Consider the following 20,573-nt stretch of genomic DNA (forward strand, 5'->3'; position numbering starts at 1 on the left):
ACGGGGAGCCAGTGCAGGTCCCTCAGGTGGCCGGAGATGTGGCTGTGTCGGGGTATGTCCAGGATGAGACGTGCGGAGGCGTACTGGATGTGTTGGAGTCTGTTCTGAATTTTGGCTGTGGTTCCGGCATAGAGGGTGTTTCCGTAGTCGAGTCTGCTGGTGACGAGTGCCTGGGTTGACAGTCTTCCTGGTATCGGTGGGGATCCATGGGAAGATCGTACGGAGCATGCGCAGGGTATTGAAGCATGATGTGACGGCGTTGACTTGTCTGGTCATCGAGAGGGAGGAGTCCAGGATGAAGCCCAGGTTGCGTGCGTGGGCCGTTGGCTTGGGAGTGGTGCCCAGGGCGGGGGGGGCCACCAGGAGTCGTCCCAGGCGGTGGGTGATGATCCCAGGATGAGGACTTCCATCTTGTCTGAGTTTAGTTTCAGGCGGCGGTTCTTCATCCAGTCGGCGACATCTTTCATCCCTTCGTGTAGGCTGGTTCTGGCGGTGGCGGGGTCGTTAGTGAGGGAAAGGATCAGCTGGGTGTCGTCGGCGTAGGTGATGATGTTGAGGTTGTGTTGGCATGCGATGGCTGCGAGGGGGCTCATGTAGATGTAGAAGAGAGTGGGGCTGAGTTATGATCCTTGTGGTACGCCGTAGATGACTTCGGTGGCCTCTGAACTGAACGGAGGGAGGCGGACTCTCTGGGTTCTTCCGGCGAGAAACAAGATCCATTCCAGTGCCTTCTCTCGGAATCCGGTGTTGCTGAGGCGCTGCACTAGGGTGCGGTGGCAGACGGTGTCGAATGCTGCGGAGAGGTCCAGGAGCACGAGGGCCGCCGTTTCCCCGTTGTCGAGCAGGGATCTGATGTAGTCTGTGGCTGCGATGAGGGCGGTCTCGGTGCTGTGGTTGGCTCGGAAGCCGGACTGTGACTGGTCGAGGGATCCATTAGTCTCGAGGAAGGCGGCGAGCTGTCTGTTGAATGTCTTCTCGATGACCTTGGCCGGAAACGGGAGGAGCGAGATGGGGCGGAAGTTCTTGAGGTCGGAGGGGTCAGCTGTTGGTTTTTTTCAGGAGGGCGCTGATCTCGGCGTGCTTCCAGCTCTCCAGGAAGGTGGCGGTGTTGAAGGAGGTCTTGATGTCCCGGAGTTTGGGTGTGATGGTGGAGTCGGCCTTGTTGAAAACGTGGTGGGGGCAGGGGTCGGTAGGGGATTCGGAGTGGATGTGTTCATCGTGCTGATGGTGTCTTCGGTGCTGACCGTCGTCCAGGCACGGAGGGTGCTGGTGGGGGGCGTTGGTTCGGTGGTGGGGTGCGTGGTTGGTGCGCCGAAGCTGTTGTGTATTTCGACGATCTTGCGGTGGAAGAATGAGGCGAGCGAATCGCAGAGGTCTTGCGAGGGAGCGATGTCGTTTCCGGCGCTGGGGTTGGAGAGCTCTTTGACGATGCTGTAGAGTTCCTTGCTGTTGTGGGCGTTGTTGTCCAGTCGTTCTTTGAGCGCTGACATCTTGGTGGTACGGACCAGCTAGTGGTGATTTGCGGGTGGCGTTCTTTAGGGCAGTCATGCTGTCTGTTGTCTGGTCGAGGGTGCGTCAATTTTTCTTGGAGTTCTTGAGTTCGTCTGTGAACCATGAGGCTTTCTTGCTGCCGGGTCTGCTGGGGGGGGGTCTTTCGTGGTGCGGGTTCATCTGTGCAGTCGGTGATCCACTGTGTAAGGTTGTTGGCTGCTTCCTTGGGGTCCGTTGCGCTGGTGGGGGAGTTCCGGCTGAGGGAGGTGGTGAGCTGGTCAGCGGTGATCTTGCTCCAGTTTCTGCGAGGGACCTGTTTGGGGTGATGGTGAGTCGTGGTTCTTCTGAAGCTGAAGTGGACGCAGCTGTGGTCAGTCCAATGGAGTCCGGTGGAGTGGCTAAAGGAGACCTGTTTGCTGGAGGAGAAGACTGGGTCAAGCGTGTGGCCGGCGTAGTGGGTGGGGGTGTTCACCAATTGCTCGAGTCCGAGGTTGTCCAGCAGGGCGGCGGTGTTGCAGTCCTTGTTGTTATCCAGGTGTAAGTTGAGGTCCCCTAAGAGGATGTAGTCGGTGGATGGGAGGGCGTGTGGGCTGATTAAGTCTGCGATGTCTTCGCTGAATTGTGTGCGAGGTCCCGGGGGTCTGTAGATGAGGGTGCCTCTGAGTGTGGTCTTTAGGTCGGTGTGTATCTTGAAGTGGAGGTGTTCAGCGGTGGTCAGGGTCAGCGATGGCGATTCCCCCTCCCGTCTGGTTGACGCGGTCCCTCCGGGTGATATTGTATCCGTCCGGGATGTTGATTGCTACGTCGGGTGGAGGAGGCGTTCATCCAGGTTTCCGTGAGGAAGGCGACGTCTGGTGTTGTGTCGAGCAGGTTCCAGAGTTTGACGGCGTGTCAGTGGACGGAGCGGGCGTTGAGCAGGATGCACTTGAGGTGGTTGCTGCTGGTGCTTGGCTTTGCGGGTGCGGTGCAGGTCCGGAGGCAGGTGTATTTGCAGGCTTGGCAGGTGAATGGTCCTTGGGTGAGTTTCGGGGTGGCTTGGTAGCAGGCGGGTGTTCGGCTGGTGTTGAGTGCGTGGGGTTGCAGCGTCGTAAGTTCGTCGGGCGCGTTGGCATCGTCCAGATCCAGGGTTTGTAGAGCTGGGCGCGGCCGGACGCAGACGGGCTTGCCTTTGGCGCACCCACTGCGCGTATGTGCGGACTCTGCCATGAATGGGAGAGTGGGGAGGGGGGGCGAGGGAGGAGCAGCTGGGAGGCGGAAGCGGTGTGGCGAGTAGGGAGGGGAGCGGTGCGGTGAAGCTGGAGGAAACTGGGGTGGGGCCGCGGGGGAGCAGCGGCAGGGAGCGGGGTGGAGCAGCGGGAGAAAAACGGCGATAGAGCACAAAAAACAATCAGGGGCACAAAAGTGGACGAGAAATACAAATACAGGCACAACAGTGGAAGAAACGAAATCAGGGGCACAACAGTGGATGCACAATACAAATACCGGCACAACAGTGAAAGAAACGAAATCAGGGGCACAACAGGGGACGTGTAATACAAATAGTGAGGCAGATACAATTACTGGCAGTGGCGGCGGCAAACTGAGACCGGGCACACGCAGGATGGGCCACGCGGCGGGTGGAGCGACCGGCTCTGACCAGGTCAGGTCAGGTCACTAAAGCGATACAAAGCGATACAAAGCGATACAAAAGGGGATGATGAACGGAGCATTTGAGCAAATCAAACACTCACCCCCAGTCAACTGATCTGGGTTTAATCCATCACCATTCTTTAGCTCACTCAGCCACCCTAGTTCAGACATGGCCATATGCAAATCAGTCTGACCCTGTGCCTCATGGGAACTGTCCAGCCCGAACTACCAAGCCATGTCTTCCCTGGACCGGAAAAGAGCATCCTGGGACCGGTTTCGGATTCATAATCCTCATCAGCCAGGCTGTCTTGAATCCAGTGGCCAAGTGAGCAAGGGACTCACGTCTGAGCATACCCTGCCAACTTAGGGCGAACAAAGCCATACAAAAGGGGATGATGGACGGAGCATTTGAGGAAATCAAACACTCACCCCCAGTCAACTGATCTGGGTTTAATCCATCACCATTCCTTAGCTCACTCAGCCACCCCAGTTCAGCCCATGCATTCCACACCACTGGATTCAAGCAAGCTGGGCTGAAGACTGCTGGAATGCCAGAAACCGGTCCTCAGAAGCTTGTTTCCGGTCCAGGGAAGGCATGGCTTGGCAGTTCGGGCTGGACTGTTCCCATGAGGCACAGGGTCAGACTGATTTGCATTTGGCCATGTCTGAACTGGGGTGGTGTGGAGTGCAAAAAAAGATAGATTTAGGCCCAGATCTCTACTGGGGTGAATGTATGACATTGTTCTGCATTCTGTCCAGCAACTGTGGTTTTTAGGTCTCGCCTTTACCATTCCGCAGGAATGGGAAATGGGGAGAATTCAAGTCGGCAAAATCCTCTTCAAACCACGGGCTTTCAGCCGTAGTTTTCTTTAAGTTCACGTGAATCACGTGATTAAACATGCATGCGCATCGGCAGCATTTCTCCTGCAGGCTCGCAAAAGGCTCTCCTCCCTCCCCACATCAAAGGCATCAATCACCCTCCCAAAGGCTTCCCCAGCGCTGCCCCGCCCCCTGCTTCACAGCAAGGCCATCTGTTCCCTGCCAGACCTCTCACACCTCCGTCACAGCATGCCTGTGTACTTCAAAGGCTTATCACTTCACACGGCCGGCCGCAGGCCGTGCAACCAGAGCACTTCAGTTGGTGTGCAGCCCCCCTCCCAGCACTGCCTTGTTACTCTCGGCAGCCGTGAGTCCCTAAACACTTTTTATATTTAATTAGCAGCAGCAGCATTTCTCCTGCGCCAGGCCACATCAAAGGCTCTGTGCCACTTTCACCCACACAGCAACACTTACAGACACGCAACGCCACTCACACCCACGCAAGCCCACTATCATCACGCAACACCACACTCACCCACGCAACGCCACTCACTCACTCAAAGCCACTCACACCCACGCAGTGCCTTTTTCACCCACACAGCACCTCTTTCAGACACGCAAGCCCACTATCACCCACGCAAGCCCACTATCACCCACGCAAGCCCACTATCACCCACGCAAGCCCACTATCACCCACGCAAGCCCACTATCACCCACGCAAGCCCACTATCACCCACGCAAGCCCACTATCACCCACGCAAGCCCACTATCACCCACGCAAGCCCACTATCACCCACGCAAGCCCACTATCACCCACGCAAGCCCACTATCACCCACGCAGCGCCTGCCTCACCCACGCAATGCCTCACCCACGCAATGCCTCACCCACGCAATGCCTCACCCACGCAATGCCACTCACACACAGTGCCACTTTCACCCACGCAATGCCACTCACACACAGTGCCACTTTCACCCACGCAATGCCACTTTCACCCACGCAATGCCTCACCCACGCAACGCCACTCACACCCACGCAGTGCCACTTTCACCCACGCAATGCCAATTTCACCCACGCAATGCCTCACCCACGCAACGCCACTCACACACACCCACGCAATGCCACTTTCACCCACGCAATGCCACTTTCACCCACGCAATGCCACTTTCACCCACGCAATGCCTCACCCACGCAACGCCACAGACACACGCAGTGCCACTTTCACCCACCTTGTGCAGTGCACAATAGGTCTTGCAGTAGGAAAGTTGGAGCTATTGGTTTTGTAAATGACAAAGCCCTTTATGTTTTTAAAATGAAAACAAAAATAAAAGGCATTGTTATTTACAATTGTAATAGCTCCAACTTTCCTACTGCGAGACCTATTGGCAACGCCAGTGCTTGTTGCATTTGTCACCCCGAGTGGGGTGGGTATGCTCAGACGTGAGTCCCATGCACTCCACACCACTGGATTCAAGCAAGCCGGGCTTAAGACTGCTGGAATGCCAGAAACCGGTCCTCGGAAGCTTGTTTCCGGTCCAGGGAAGGCATGGCTTGGCAGTTCGGGCTGGACTGTTCCCATGAGGCACAGGGTCAGACTGATTTTCATATGGCCATGTCTGAACTGGGGTGGTGTGGAGTGAAAAAAAAGGATGGATTTAGGCCCAGATCTCTGTTCTGGCGTGAATGTATGACCTTGTTCGGCATTCTGTCCATCAACTGTGGATTTTGCATTTGTCAGATAAGCGTAGCCTCAAGAAATCAATCTCTCCTTAGATAATGTTGGATCTCTTTAACCATTGCCAAATGCGTCAAAAGTTAATAAACAGCTACTATTCTAAATCGGGATGGGTCAGGTAGGTTTAGCTATAATCACAGACTATCTACTCCTCCTTCTTAAACCTCCTTCTTGTACGCAGTTTTTCTATTTATTAAAAAGTGCATAATGGCTGCCAAGCTACATTGTATTGTCTACATAATTGTACCTGCTGGCGAATGGAACATTTGCATAGTAGGACAAAGTTGACATTCATCATTGGATGCAACAATTCCAAAAGAGTTCAAATTGATACTTAACAGCTTTTGCGAGAGTCGGATGTTATGAAGCTCTACTCTTACTGGACATTGTTTCATCAGGGAGTAACTTTTTGATTTTCCAATGTACTTTTCATGAGTGCCTTAAACTACTATTGTGTGTGAAATTGATATTCTGCTCGGGAGTTAATATTTTGTTTTTAAACAGGCAGCTCGTTAACGTCCTTTGGATCTGAAACCACAACCAGTGCAAGTCTGTCCCAAAGCAATGCTGTTGGTTCTTCTTTCACGTCTGATGCAAGATCATTAAAAACACAATTATCGCAAGGTAGGTGTTGCTTTTCTAAATTGACCCCTGATGTAGTCTATGGAACAATGTGTAAACCGTGATTCCTTAGTTCATTCTTAAATATTATTTTCAATTAACTTTGGTTCTGGGGCTATTGCAAGATTGCCAACATATTCCGAAAATCTATTTTCAATTTCTAAAGGATGTTGTTTACTTGATTATTACATTTTCAGTTTCCTGCATTAGTAGCGTTTTAAGGCGGCAAGTGGCTGTTAGTGGAAATTATTAATGGAAATTATTAATGGAAGTTCGTTCTATTGTGATTGTTGATGCAGTGTGTTATACACATTATGCTTAGTTTTAGATTACAAGATTTCACATCTGTGGGTTGATGAGTTTGAGGAAATGGGGTGTATTATACTGTACATTTGTGAGACCTTACCATGTAATACACTACCAACCAGTATTAGGACAAGTTAGATTTTGTTTGTCAAACCTTAGCTCAACCATGTGTAGCTGTGGCTTGGAGCAGTCCCGCTTCAACACAACTGTAAAGAATTAAAAAAGCACTAACACAATTGAAAAAATAAACTTGACAAAAATAGCTTTTTCTTTTAATAAATTTATGTACGCCATAACAAAAAAGATGATCCTGCTGGTTCTGGAAATCTAGATATCTAAAGACTTTACACCTAACCACAAACCAGCATTGGCAAATTCATCCAATTTAACACTTAAAAACTTTTGCAAAAGAAAGTTGCTTCAAGAATGAATGTGGTTACTTGGAAGTACTTTGGACGACCAACTCCAGCGGGGAGACAGTCAAAGGGATCAACAAGGTCTCAAGAAACAATTACCTTGACAGAAAACAGTCTTCATCCCAGTTGTAGTGGTCCCTTTCCATTGATTACTATGGAGTGGCATGATACAGGATGCTTCAGGGTGTTAAAGATGTTGTACAATCAATTGGGGTATGGGTGCTTGAAAACACGCCCTTGAATTTTTAAGTCGAGGACCGAAAGGCTGCGTTTGCGCAGTCTCCGGTCAGAGATTTAATGATTTTTAGTACGGGGCTTGAACCCGCCTCTCTCTTCCATTGGATGGCTCCCTAAACGGAGGCAAGCCATTGGATGAGAGGGGCATCTCTCAGTTCAAGCCCCATCTCTTTTGGATTCGGGGGCGTGTTTTTTTGCCTTCTTTCGACTGTAACGTCATCCGTCACTCAGAATGCCAAAAACACGCCCCCGAATCCGAAATTTTCGGAGCTTTGCTGCCGCCATTTCAGGCCGACCGCCGCCACACTATGTCACAAAATATGCTGCTTTTGTGCAGGCAGTACTTGTGCTGTCACTGTTTGCACGCGCTCTTTAAATTCGGACTGTCTTACTACTAGCACAATGAACTCGAGTCTTCTCCTAAAGCCGATAACATATGCGCCATTTGCTCGGTAGGCGCTACATTTAAATGCGTGCAGCTCATAAAGGGACACTAGTCCTGAAACCCTCTCCTGTACACAGCAGTACCGAGGTTGCAGCTGGTAGCCCTGCGATTCTGCCAGTGCGCAGTGGTTTCGATTCAGTGGGTGAAATAACTGGGAGCTTTCTGGAGCGCGCTGTGCGGGGAAACCTCGGCCCTCCTCCGTGAGTGCGAGACCGCGTCTCTGACACTCTGATCGCTTCCCTCTCCGCATGCACCACCCCTCGCCACCTCCTCGCTGGCTGGGTGGGCACGCAGCCGCTGGCATCGGCGAGCAGGGCGCGGTTGGCAGAGCTCCCAGGTCCAACCTCCTGCAGGAAAAGGTAGGTGTTCAGCTCTCTTCTTTGCATTTTAAAGCCATTTTATTTCCAGACCGCGGATTGTGCACTTTTGCTGCTGCCGGAGCCGGTCTCCACAAGACTCCTGGACTCTGGCAGTCTCGGAGGTGCTGCAGGCGCCGAGGCAGCTACCCAGCTCCTCGAGGTCTGCCAAAACAGCGGGGCGCTGAGTCGGCCATGAGAGCAGTTTGTAAGAAAGTGAGGTGTGGAGGAGACTTGCTTCAGAAGCTAGATTGTGACCTTGCATCTCAGCTAATCCTGGCGTCTCCGCTACACAAGAACGTGTGACCCTGGGCAAATAACTTCATCTCCCTATACCCCAGTCCCCCTTGATGCCCGGGCTCAGAGACCGGTTTCCCAGCTTTAATCATTGTTGAAAAAACACATAGTGGTACAGGTATTGTCTATAACTTATTTATTTTAAAGGCATGTTGATTTAATTGATGATCAGAGGAACGCATGTGCCCAGGGCATTGCGAGCTTGTAGCTTCACATCTGCACTCACTTTAACGTCAGGTTGCACGGACAGACTCACGACTATAAAAATGCATCAGTTTCCATGTGTGGGCAATCGGTGTTATCAGCCGTTTCATGTACACAGTGTGTATAAACAGCAACTGCACTTGCGTGCGAGTGCTCTCAGAGCTTCTAGGAGCTACAGCATGCCGAGGGAGTGGGAGTCTAAGCACGCAGCGTAAACACTGGCCCGTGGCGTGCCATGCCGCTAGGGCTGTGCCCTGGTCGTGCTATTTGGCAAGGGGGAGTGTCTGAATGTAAAGGAGGAGGTTTGCTCCTTCTGCGCTGATATATGTTGCATCAAGGAAATACATGCACGGCCCAGGAACCTCTCAGTTATCACCGCACCTGCCAACACACAGCAACGCCGGTCTGTTAAAGATGTGTGTGGGGATGCTGAGCATCCGTGTGAGAGGCAAGAGCGTGCGGGATGCTGTCACACCCCCCACCAGAGAGACAAGTGAAAGTGACGCACTTCTCAAGATCTGAGAAAAAAAGCAAACTATGACCATTTTGAAGCTGAGTTAAAGGTGTGCTGCAGAGAGACAGTGAGAGGCAGCAGAGATTGATAAAAGTTGTGATGCATCATGTCTTCTGCTTAGATGAGGAAAAAATACATTTCTGGTAAATAACCCATATCTGGTACACGATGTTAGTTTAGGTGAGTAATGAAACTGCTGATAAGTCGTTCACCCAGCCCAAGTGTTTTTAGGGAGAGGACCGTAGGCTGCGCTTGCGCAGTCTCGGTCAGAGAGCTAATGATTCTTAGTACGGGGCTTGAACCCGCCAATCTTCTCCATTGGCTGGCCTCTTAAATGCTGGCCAGCTATTGGAGGAGAGGAGCGTCACTTATCAAGCCTCGTCTTTTTCGGATTCGGGGGCGTGTTCTTTTGCCTTCTTTCTACCTGTGTCGTCATCCGTCACTATTCAAAAAACACGCCCTCGAATCGGAAATATTTCCGAGCTTTGCAGCCGCCATTTCAGGCCGACTGCCGCAAGAAGTCGTCTTCTGTTAGGACGTGTGTCCTGGTTACTGTCCTCAGGTGAGTGCTTGTTAGGACGTGTGTCCTGGTTACTTTCTAACAATTTAAAAATAACACGTACGTCACCTACCGCCATTTTAAAACCACTGTGGCTCACAGCTCCTAACTGTCCGATAGAAGCTGGGAAAGCAGAGAAAGTATAGAGTGTGCATTTGCTAGGAAGATATTTCACTCCTGGTGTGCCAGTAGACACATGGGTGGAGACCAGAGTTCTCGTGGGATGCATTAGCAGTCTCCGGTGCTATGTCCGTGGGCCAAGTTCGCCCTGTGTTGCTGGCGGGTGCTCTCCTTGTGCTGGGTTGCAATGGTAGTCTGGTTGGTATCGCGGAGGAGTCACAGAACTGAGCGCTTAGACAAAGAGCATTGAAATGTCACACGCAGTGCGTCATGAGCTCGTGGGGCATTCTGAGTCAGGGTTTGCAGAGTTTTGTGACCCTAGATGAAACCCACAGCCGGTCGAGTGTGTGTATGTGGCTCTGTGTAGATAGCTTTTTGTAGGTGGCTCTATGTGTTGGTGGCTCTGTCTGTGTGAGGGTGGCTCTGTGTGTGTGTGGGTGGCTCTATGTAAATGACTGTGGGTGGCTCTGTATATGTGGGTGTGTGTCTCTGTGTGGGTGTAAATGCAATAGGTCATGCATATGCGAGCAATTAAGCTATTGGCATTGTAAATGAGTGGCATTTATTTAACGTTTAAGCTATTGGCAATGTAAATGACAATGCTATTTATTTATGATTTAAAAAAAAGATAAAATCATAAGCAATGCCAATAGCTCTACCTTTAATAATGCCAAGACCATTCCATTGTAAATGCTAGTTCATTGATTGCCACCACAAGATGTTTATGTGGGACTCATTCGGTGTGCTATTTATGTTAACAGAACATATGGGGTTGAGCCTGCCCAGACTCTAAATATGAGAGGAAGAAAGATAGGCATACTATAGCACAAGAAAATGATTACTCAGTTAAAAAAAAAAACGGTTGTTTTCTGGAGAGAGACTGGTGTAGTTGAGATGACTGAAGACGGCCAGAGGAAGCTGTATGTGTCTGACAAAGATTCAGTGCTGACAAATATCCAGTATATTCAATCTGTGCCTAATAAGGGCTTGATACTGAAAGTCTACACTCAGTGCCTCCAAAAGAGTCTTACTGAGCTGAATAGGTCCTCTGTCTTGATGGGGGAGTGTGTGGGGGGGCGCAGCGTTTAATTGTTGGCAAGAGAAAAACAATTGCTTGTCTAGAGAAACAAACGGAAAAATAAGCCTTCTGATTTGAAAGAAAGGTTCAGTGTGGACTACCCTTCATACTCCAAGTCGACCTTTAACAGAAGGTGTAATCGGAAGAAGATAAAGAAAAGATGCCCCATATCTCTCCCTCTAAAAGTGTGCACTGGCCCGTGACATCAAAGTATGAGAGGAGTCTATAGACTGCAAAACCAGTCTCACGGCTGAAGTGGCAGCATTAGTTTAGAAAAATGAGTTTTTCAGTTGCTTTAAAGTACAACTCGAAACTGGGATTTCACACACCCCTATGGTGTAGTTGATCAAAGAGGGGCTGAGCTTTGAAGGGACAACCGGAAAACGAAGGGTGCCCAAAACACTCGGTACCATCAACAAATCTCCCATGTTGCACATTACACATAAATATATCAAAATTTAGGGGATGAGACAAGTTTTATCTTTACAATGGGACAGGGTTTAATTTCTATTCATATACCCTCCTCCATGTGTATCTTTTGAAAAAGTGAAGTGGTCCGACCTCCTAAAGTGGTGCCTACAAGTGTTCAGGCAAAAAATGGTGATGTTTTGGGTCGTGCCTCGTGTTAGCAACAAACTGGGAGCAGTTGGCAGGCAGGTACTTACCAATTTGCTCATGGTTTCCTCATCAGCATTTTCCGAAACGAAAACCAACTCCCAAAATAGGACGAAAGCTGTGTGTAAACTAAAGACCTTTTTGTGCACATCCAAAAATAGTATGTTCCAGTTAAAGGAGGCCTTTTCTGGCACTCCGTGGGTTAAAATTGAGTTGCGGGAAAACACAAGAGATATATCTTTAATTTGTTGTGCCCATACTCATTTTTTAAAACATTCATTTTGACCATTTTAACCTGAATGGCCGAAATGTTGCATTGCCTTTTTTTATTTTGTGGCAATTTCATCAGAGCACGGGGGACCAATTCCACATCTTGGATGCGCCGGACCTGTAGGTTTAAAAAGAGATAAAAGAAGACAACAAGTGACGTAGAGAATGCATAGGATATCCATTTTCTGTGGTATTCTTAAGGCCCAAATAGTTAGGCCGCCTTAGTATCTCTTGTATGATGTATTTACCAGGTGGACTCCTACCAGCACACCACTTGTAAAATCAGGAGGACAGAATTATCTAGTTCGCCTGAAAATGGATATACACACATTTTCAACCCGTGCGTCATACCCATTATTCCCCGCAATCCGTCGCTTATATTGATCCAAAATGCCCCAACGGACCTCATGAGTCCTCCACCCGCTACTCATAAGACCCCAGATCACGGTCATGCAGCAGGGGGAGTTTCAATATTCATCACCCCATTCTTTGATCAGTCATACTGTTCTCATCAGCCTATTCCTTTATGCACTCACAACGTTCAGATTTGAAGCATCACTCACTGCCAAACTCAGCCTCTGGGAAACTGTTTGAGAGAAGGTCCAAAGTGTTGTGCTTGGCTTATAAGTCAAGTCGTGTACACACTGGCCTGGCTCATGCCCGCAAATCGGGAAACAGGGAAACATCCTGATTCCATGGGTGCCATCTTAAAGTGGTGCCGGAGGAGACCGACATCCATGAACACATACGGTTTCTTTTTGATATTTTTAAGGACCTAGTGCGTGCAAGGATACTAACGCCACAGGTAGATCAAAAATACAAACCTGCACCTACAGACCCTGTCTACATTAAAGGCCAAGTTCCCTCAGACTCCCTAGTTGTTTCCAACGCTCACTAAAGAGCAAACTCTCAAACAGGAGATGCCCCTCCTCCTGACAAGGAGTCCAAGCTTGTAGATGACTCTGGCAAAAGAGTAGCAGCGAAGGCAGCCAATCACAGGTGTATTGCCAACACCCAGTCTCTTAGCAAGCTACGACAGGGCTCACTATGACAAATTGGAACAATTGCTTCAATTCTTGTCAGAAGAACATCTACAAAAGGCAAATGAGTCAATTCAGGAAGGCAAACAAATCTACAACCCTTCCATTTGGTCTGCTTTAGACTCGACTGACACAGCAGCTCGCACTGTCAACATTATTGTTCTTCTAAGACGTCACGCCTGGCTATGGATTTCCGGGTTTAAACCTCCCCTTTGATAAAGAACACCTTTTTAGGTTTCGCTAGAACCAGCGCAAGCGCTGCTCTGCGAGACCTTTAGTAAGCGGCTTTTGAAAGTGCCACCACAGGCTTTTAGTGGCCTCAAGCCGCCATGCGATCGGGATCACTTTCGCAGCCGTGTCACTTTCCCAGCTGCGTGGCAAATGCTTGTTTGTTTACTAATAAGTCTCTTCTTACTGTTTTTTTTAGCAATTATGCTTAGAATTCCTCTTACTCCAGTAATTATAACCAGATCTCGCCATGCCCGGGTGATTGTATTCGCACTGTTCTCTCCTGGCTCCGATAATAAGCATTTGATTCAGAGAAATTCTTTGGTGTCCAACCAGTTTGAAATGCGTAAAATAAATGGCTTAGTGTAATAGGGAAATGGGAGGGAAAACACTTAAGACCTGCTTCGTAGAGGCTGAAAAATCGTTCACGTTTAATTATTTACTGTTTCTGTGACCAGCTCAATAGAGATAAGGCTTACCTATGATGTTTTATCTGTGCTCACAGTACCGGATTGACTTTCAGTGAGACAGAGGTGCAGTGTACTGCTATGCAGCAGGTACAGCACGAAATATGTGTAAAGCATTGAATGTGCTGTGTTGTAAGGAGAAGGTGGGTAACCCAGGACTATGCATGCTTCACAGGAAAGGATGTGTATGCAATGAACTGTTTTGTGTGGAACTTTATAGCCAGCATTGATTAAATGTATTGTTTCTTTCTCTAAAACCATGTTTTCATCAGTAGGTCTGGGTCAAACGGGTTCATTGTCAGGTACTGCGTAAGGTCTTACAGCTAGAATCCTGTTGTGTCCACCACAGTGACACCATTTGCGGTGGCCCTCTGCGCACTGAAGCACACACGCGCACCTGTGGGCATTTTTTAATACCTACCGGCATGGGCATATTACTTTGATCGCCATTGACTAGATCTGCAGTCCTTTGACGCAGCTCAGCACATACCCACAGACGGAGCCAATAACCTACCAGCTAATGTGTGTGTACCTTTGTTTTTAGACCACTCGAGCACAAAGTCACTGAATACTACAGATATTCTTCCGAGCTGAGATAACTAATTGTTTGTTTGTCTCTATATTTTTGTCTGTACTGTTTCCTTCCATAGGTGCATTTTAATTTTTCGGTCTCCGGAATTGAGAGACCCTGAAGGGAATTCATTTATTTTTTTTGTGTTCCCAATCACTTGCACTTTTTTCAGACGGTTTTTACTTTCAGTACCTTGGTAGGGTGGACCTTAGCATGTCCATACCTCCGGGGTATAGTCCACTTTAGGTCCTGACGAATGCCAGGTAAATAAAACCGACCTTGGCAGAAACATGTTGACCATCACTTAATATTACTGGAAACAGACCAATTAACTTAGTTGGTCTAGGTTTCTGACACATTTTTAATATGTCTTATTGATCAGCTAATAAACATTTTTTGATACAACTAAGGCATTTTTAAACATCATTTACACGTTCACTAATCACTGACACTATAACTTAGCTTCCACATCTTCACATTACCTGCTCCGCAGTAATTCTGGCGTTAAAGCACACTGGGGTGGCAGTCGGTCACTCCCAGTGGGGCCCATTGATGAAGCATGTCACCGACCAGGTCGGTGAGTGAGGGCTTTCTAAACACGAAGAAGAAGAAGGTGTGGGTCACGCACTCCTCGGTGTAGCAAAGTTAGTATTTTGTGGTGTGCTGCGGAGATATCACCCCCCGACAAGAAGGTGTGGAAATCACTGAATGGTTGGTGGCACCTAGGGTAGATGCCAACTCTCAGCGCACAACCTCAGTTGAAACAAAGTTTCTTCAATGAATCATTCCAAATTATATCCAAAAATTAGACCAAGTTCATAGTTGAATTCTCCATGTTTAATTTCACATGTATTGTTCCTCAAAATCAATGAAATTTCATATCATAGATGTATCCAATATCACAGAGTATGGGTGCACATCATTTCCCAATGCATTTCGGATACTAGATCCTTCATCAGGGGAATCCTAAAAACAAGATAAAGTGAACTAAGTATGATCCTCGGCGGTAGAAATGTATTTACATAAGATTACCACTGTGATAAATATTCAAGTAAATAAAGTGCGCGAAATATAAAGTAAAGTGACGTGAATGCACCCAAGCAAAACGTGTTTATCCATGCTGAACTGAAAGAATAACGTTGTGAAAAGAAGGCTAAATGTCAGATGGTGCTCGGTGAATTGAACGTTCAAATGAAGTGACTGCTCGCATACTTATCGGTGTTGCATATAAACACACTTAGAGTCCGTTATCTCCCCAAGTTAAAACATCAATCACACGAAAGAAACATGAGCATTAAACGCGATTTAGAGTGCACTTACGATAAACTGAAAGCAAGAACACGCGTCCTGCTGTTTGCGCCCTTCGCCATTAGTTAGGGAACGAGGTGTTCCGTGAAAGCGGAAGTATAACGAGAGTGGCGAGAAAAAAATAGAGAAAGGACCATAAGTGTGGCGGCCATATTAGAGTGGTGAAATGAAACGTGAATTTCCTGTCTGAGTAAGAGAGGGTGAATAATGAAAATCGGGTGAGAACAGAATGTAAACAGTGAAATGCCTGTGGTTCAGATAAAACAGGACATAGATGAAAATATAACATCTGTAATAAATGCAATAAATAAAGAGAAAATGCAAAAAATAAATAAATCACATGTGTTCACAGGTAAATACTGAATGTCACATCAGTGTAAGCAGTTGCACTAAAGGTAACATTGAAACTCCATCCGATCATTAAGACAAGACGGTTTCATGGTTTGAAGAAATTTAATCCAGTGGTTTTCACGCTGCCGTAAAAAATTGTTGTTGTCCCTGTCGTCTCGCTTGTTAACCACTTCTACAGCAGCGAACCTCAGCTGACTGATGTTGTGTCTACTTTCTTTGAAATGTAGTGCCAGGTTCGATTTGATGTTGGCTGTTCTTATATTACTCTTATGTTCGTTTATTCTCACTTTGAGTTTGCGTGTAGTTTTGCCTGTGTACATCAGTCCACAAGGGCATTTGATGACGTATATGACATTTTCAGTGTCGCAAGTGGCATTCAATTTATCTGTGCCCTTCATGGGATGTTTTAGTACAGGACCTTTGATCATATTGTTGCAGTTCTGACAATTCAAACAAGGTTGATTCCCTTTGTAGTTGACATTTGTTGTGGTTTTAGGGTTTTTTATGAGTTCCTTTAGGTTATTTCCCCTTTTGTAAGCGAACAGTGGTTGTTCACTAAAAATTCCATTGAAGTCCTGTTCTTGGCTGACAATTGGCCAGTGTTTCAAGATGGAGGTTTTGTAAGCCCTGGAGGCCTCAGAAAATTTAGATACAATTACAGGTCTTGTCTTTTGACTTTTTTGTTGAGTTGCTAATGCTTCCTCTCGTTTGATACTATCACATCGTTCTTAAGCGTGAGTCAAGATGGTTTGAGGATATCCCCTTTTAGCAAAGCGTGTCAACATTTCGGAAGCTTGTTCTTCATATTTGCGACTGTCAGATGCAATCCGTTTAACCCGTAGGAGTTGTGAAAATGGAAGATGACTTTTGAGTGATCTTTGATAAGAGTTGTAGTGAAGGGTGTTGTTCTTTACATTGCTACATTGCGATACATTGATGACATTTTCGTATTATGGAAAGGAGATCGTGAATCCCTATATAAAGCATTAACGGATTTGAATCACATCAATGATCGTATACAATTCACCCATGAAATCAGTCAGAATACCATTACATTCCTCGATGTGCGAGTGACAAGGGTGCGGGATCATCTGGAGACTGACCTATACAGGAAACACACTGACAAGAACACGCTTTGCTAAAAGGGGATATCCTCAAACCATCTTGACTCACGCTAAAGAACGATGTGATAGTATCAAACGAGAGGAAGCATTAGCAACTCAACAAAAAAGTCAAAAGACAAGACCTGTAATTGTATCTAAATTTTCTGAGGCCTCCAGGGCTTACAAAACCTCCATCTTGAAACACTGGCCAATTGTCAGCCAAGAACAGGACTTCAATGGAATTTTTAGTGAACAACCACTGTTCGCTTACAAAAGGGGAAATAACCTAAAGGAACTCATAAAAAACCCTAAAACCACAACAAATGTCAACTACAAAGGGAATCAACCTTGTTTGAATTGTCAGAACTGCAACAATATGATCAAAGGTCCTGTACTAAAACATCCCATGAAGGGCACAGATGTGAAACTTAAATTGAATGCCACTTGCGACACTGAAAATGTCATATACGTCATCAAATGCCCTTGTGGACTGATGTACACAGGCAAAACTACACGCAAACTCAAAGTGAGAATAAACGAACATAAGAGTAATATAAGAACAGCCAACATCAAATCGAACCTGGCACTACATTTCAAAGAAAGTAGACACAACATCAGTCAGCTGAGGTTCGCTGCTGTAGAAGTGGTTAACAAGCGAGACGACAGGGACAACAACAATTTTTTACTGCAGCGTGAAAACCACTGGATTAAATTTCTTCAAACCATGAAACCGTCTGGTCTTAATGATCGGATGGAGTTTCAATGTTACCTTTAGTGCAACTGCTTACACTGATGTGACATTCAGTATTTACCTGTGAACACATGTGATTTATTTATTTTTTGCATTTTCTCTTTATTTATTGCATTTATTACAGATGTTATATTTTCATCTATGTCCTGTTTTATCTCAACCACAGGCATTTCACTGTTTACATTCTGTTCTCACCCGATTTTCATTATTCACCCTCTCTTACTCAGACAGGGAATTCACGTTTCATTTCACCACTCTAATATGGCCGCCACACTTATGGTCCTTTCTCTATTTTTTTCTCGCCACTCTCGTTATACTTCCGCTTTCACGGAACACCTCGTTCCCTAACTAATGGCGGAGGGCGCAAACAGCAGGACGCGTGTTCTTGCCTTCAGTTTATCGTAAGTGCACTCTAAATCGCGTTTAATGCTCATGTTTCTTTCGTGTGATTGATGTTTTAACTTGGGGAGATAACGGACTCTAAGTGTGTTTATATGCAACACCGATAAGTATGCGAGCAGTCACTTCATTTGAACGTTCAATTCACCGAGCACCATCTGACATTTAGCCTTCTTTTCACAACGTTATTCTTTCAGTTCAGCATGGATAAACACGTTTTGCTTGGGTGCATTCACGTCACTTTACTTTATATTTCGCGCACTTTATTTACTTGGATATTTATCACAGTGGTAATCTTATGTAAATACATTTCTACCGCCGAGGATCATACTTAGTTCACTTTATCTTGTTTTTAGGATTCCCCTGATGAAGGATCTAGTATCCGAAATGCATTGGGAAATGATGTGCACCCATACTCTGTGATATTGGATACATCTATGATATGAAATTTCATTGATTTTGAGGAACAATACATGTGAAATTAAACATGGAGAATTCAACTATGAACTTGGTCTAATTTTTGGATATAATTTGGAATGATTCATTGAAGAAACTTTTTTGTTTCAACTGAGGTTGTGCGCTGAGAGTTGGCATCTACCCTAGGTGCCATCAACCATTCACGGCTTTCTAAACACACCAAATAAGTGTTGTTTTTCTTCTTCTTTTTTCTTTGTGCTTGACTACTCCTTTGTACTAATAGTTAAAAACACTCTTTCATTGTTGTTCATGATGTCAAGTGGGGAATAAGAGTGTTGCTTGCTCCATACCTCTCTTCTTGTTGATATATATTTGTTTAAAGGGACCCTCTTTGCACATCCATCTTGAAGAGTGTTTGCAAGTGAGCTATCCAGTGATTTACATTCAGGGGCTGTGTACCTGCACTTCCTTAATTTGAAATGGAGAGTACTGGTGCTTGTGAGCAGGAGGTCAGTGGAGTGGTACTGGCACTGGCACGTCTCAGCATGATTGCAGTGGTTGTGATGGGAGAGTACTGGCACATCGCAGCATGTCTGCAGTACATTCAGTGGGAGAGTCTGGTCATCTCTTAAGTAAGATTGCAGGACTTGTAATGGGAAGGTACTACTACTGCTTCCCACATATGAGAGTACCGCTACTTCTCCACACAGTTGCAGTGCATGTAATGGGAGGGTGCCACCACCTCACGCGCTGTTGCACAGAGGATATTGTGCTGGGTAAATAAACACTTATAAGGTTCCAAAGGCGAGACCTATTGGCTATGCCAATGCCTGTTCTCAAGGAGGGGGCTCTCAAAATATATCCACAGAGAACTCCTCTTCCTATAAAGGAAACAATGTCATCCTCTTCCAGAGGTTATTTTAGTGGATGGCTTTGAGGCAATAATGGCAAGGGAAGGGGTAAACTTAACACACCCCGTACTTCCCCTACAGCAAACAGTGACTTGCCTCTTCTTCCCTCCCCCGATCATACCACACCTGCTGGGGATGTCTCTCTCAATTCCTTGTATGTATGTATGTGTGTGCGCGTGCGTGCGTATGTATGTATGTGTGCGTGCGTATATATGTATGTATGTGTGTACATAATGTGTGTGTGAAATGTGTGTGTGATGTGTGTGTGAGTCCCTCGTTGTTTCTTCATGGAGGCAACAATTTGGATATATTTTGCGAAGCCACAGCGCGATGGAGGTGACCCGCCCTGACAACCCAAGCTCAATTGTGGAACACTTTGGAGGTAGATTGAGGGATCGATATGGGCTTGGATTGCTGCATGCCACGGGTGATCGCAATTCTGACCTGAATGGGACTGTGACTTCACCGTGAGGCCCGGAGTATTGCCACAGCGCCCTGCAGATTGCGCACACACTTGAGGCTGCAGAAGGCGTTGGGTGGTGCTTGAAGGTTACAACAGCCCGGAGAAAACATTTTGTTTGAATCACTGGCAGTGGTTACCGGCATCCAGCCAGAGGGATGCTGGGATATGTAGTTCGATGATGTCCTCCAATGAGAAGGAAGCATTGGACTTTTAAAGCAGAACTACATGCAGCGCCAGTACAGGGAGTGAAGGCATCTGAAGAGGGACGACTTCCCGAAACGCGTCATGCCACATAAGAACTGTTGAAATAAACTTACCTGAAGCACTGCCCGCCAAGTCCCTCGTTGTTTCTTCACGGAGGCAACAATTTGGATATATATATAATCTATATCCTACTGGCGGTCGCCAGTAGGTAGTTATAGTTAGGATTATTTTGTATAGGGAATTCGCAACATTCTATTGGGAATAACTTTTTTTTTTTTGTTTTTGAAACCTTTATTGCACATTAGCAGCAAAAACAAATTCGGGCCTACAACCATCCGGCCGGCCACGACACATGTTGAAGCAAGTTAGCAAGCAATACGGTAACTCGATAGTATCTGAGCACAAAATAGCAATCAGCCTGGGTTACACTGGGTATCTTCGCACTACAGAGAGACAGGAGAAGTCAAGGTTAATTTTTAAAGTTTAGTATGTTCCAAAGTATAATCAATAGAAAGGATCAGAGTTCCAACAATCCACCAATGACATAAGAGGGCAACGTCAACCAGAAGAAATCCAGGCAACAGAAAACATAATCAGACTAGCGGCATGAGAATAATACGACAGGATAGTGAAAACCAAATATGTTGCAT

At 46.7% G+C, this 20,573-nt stretch overlaps 1 protein-coding gene across 1 annotated transcript in view; it reads left to right on the forward strand.

Moving 5' to 3' along the window:
* Positions 1–20,573, forward strand: part of LSM14A (LSM14A mRNA processing body assembly factor) — a 318,574-nt gene that overhangs the window by 88,469 nt on the left and 209,532 nt on the right. The window contains exon 4 of the mRNA XM_086945147.1: positions 6,177–6,296. Within this exon, the coding sequence (XP_086801273.1) occupies positions 6,177–6,296 (120 nt within the window). The remainder of the gene's footprint in view (positions 1–6,176; positions 6,297–20,573) is intronic.

This window comes from Lissotriton vulgaris, chromosome 12 (genome assembly GCF_964263255.1).
Source record: "Lissotriton vulgaris chromosome 12, aLisVul1.2, whole genome shotgun sequence".
NCBI lineage: Eukaryota > Metazoa > Chordata > Amphibia > Caudata > Salamandridae > Lissotriton > Lissotriton vulgaris.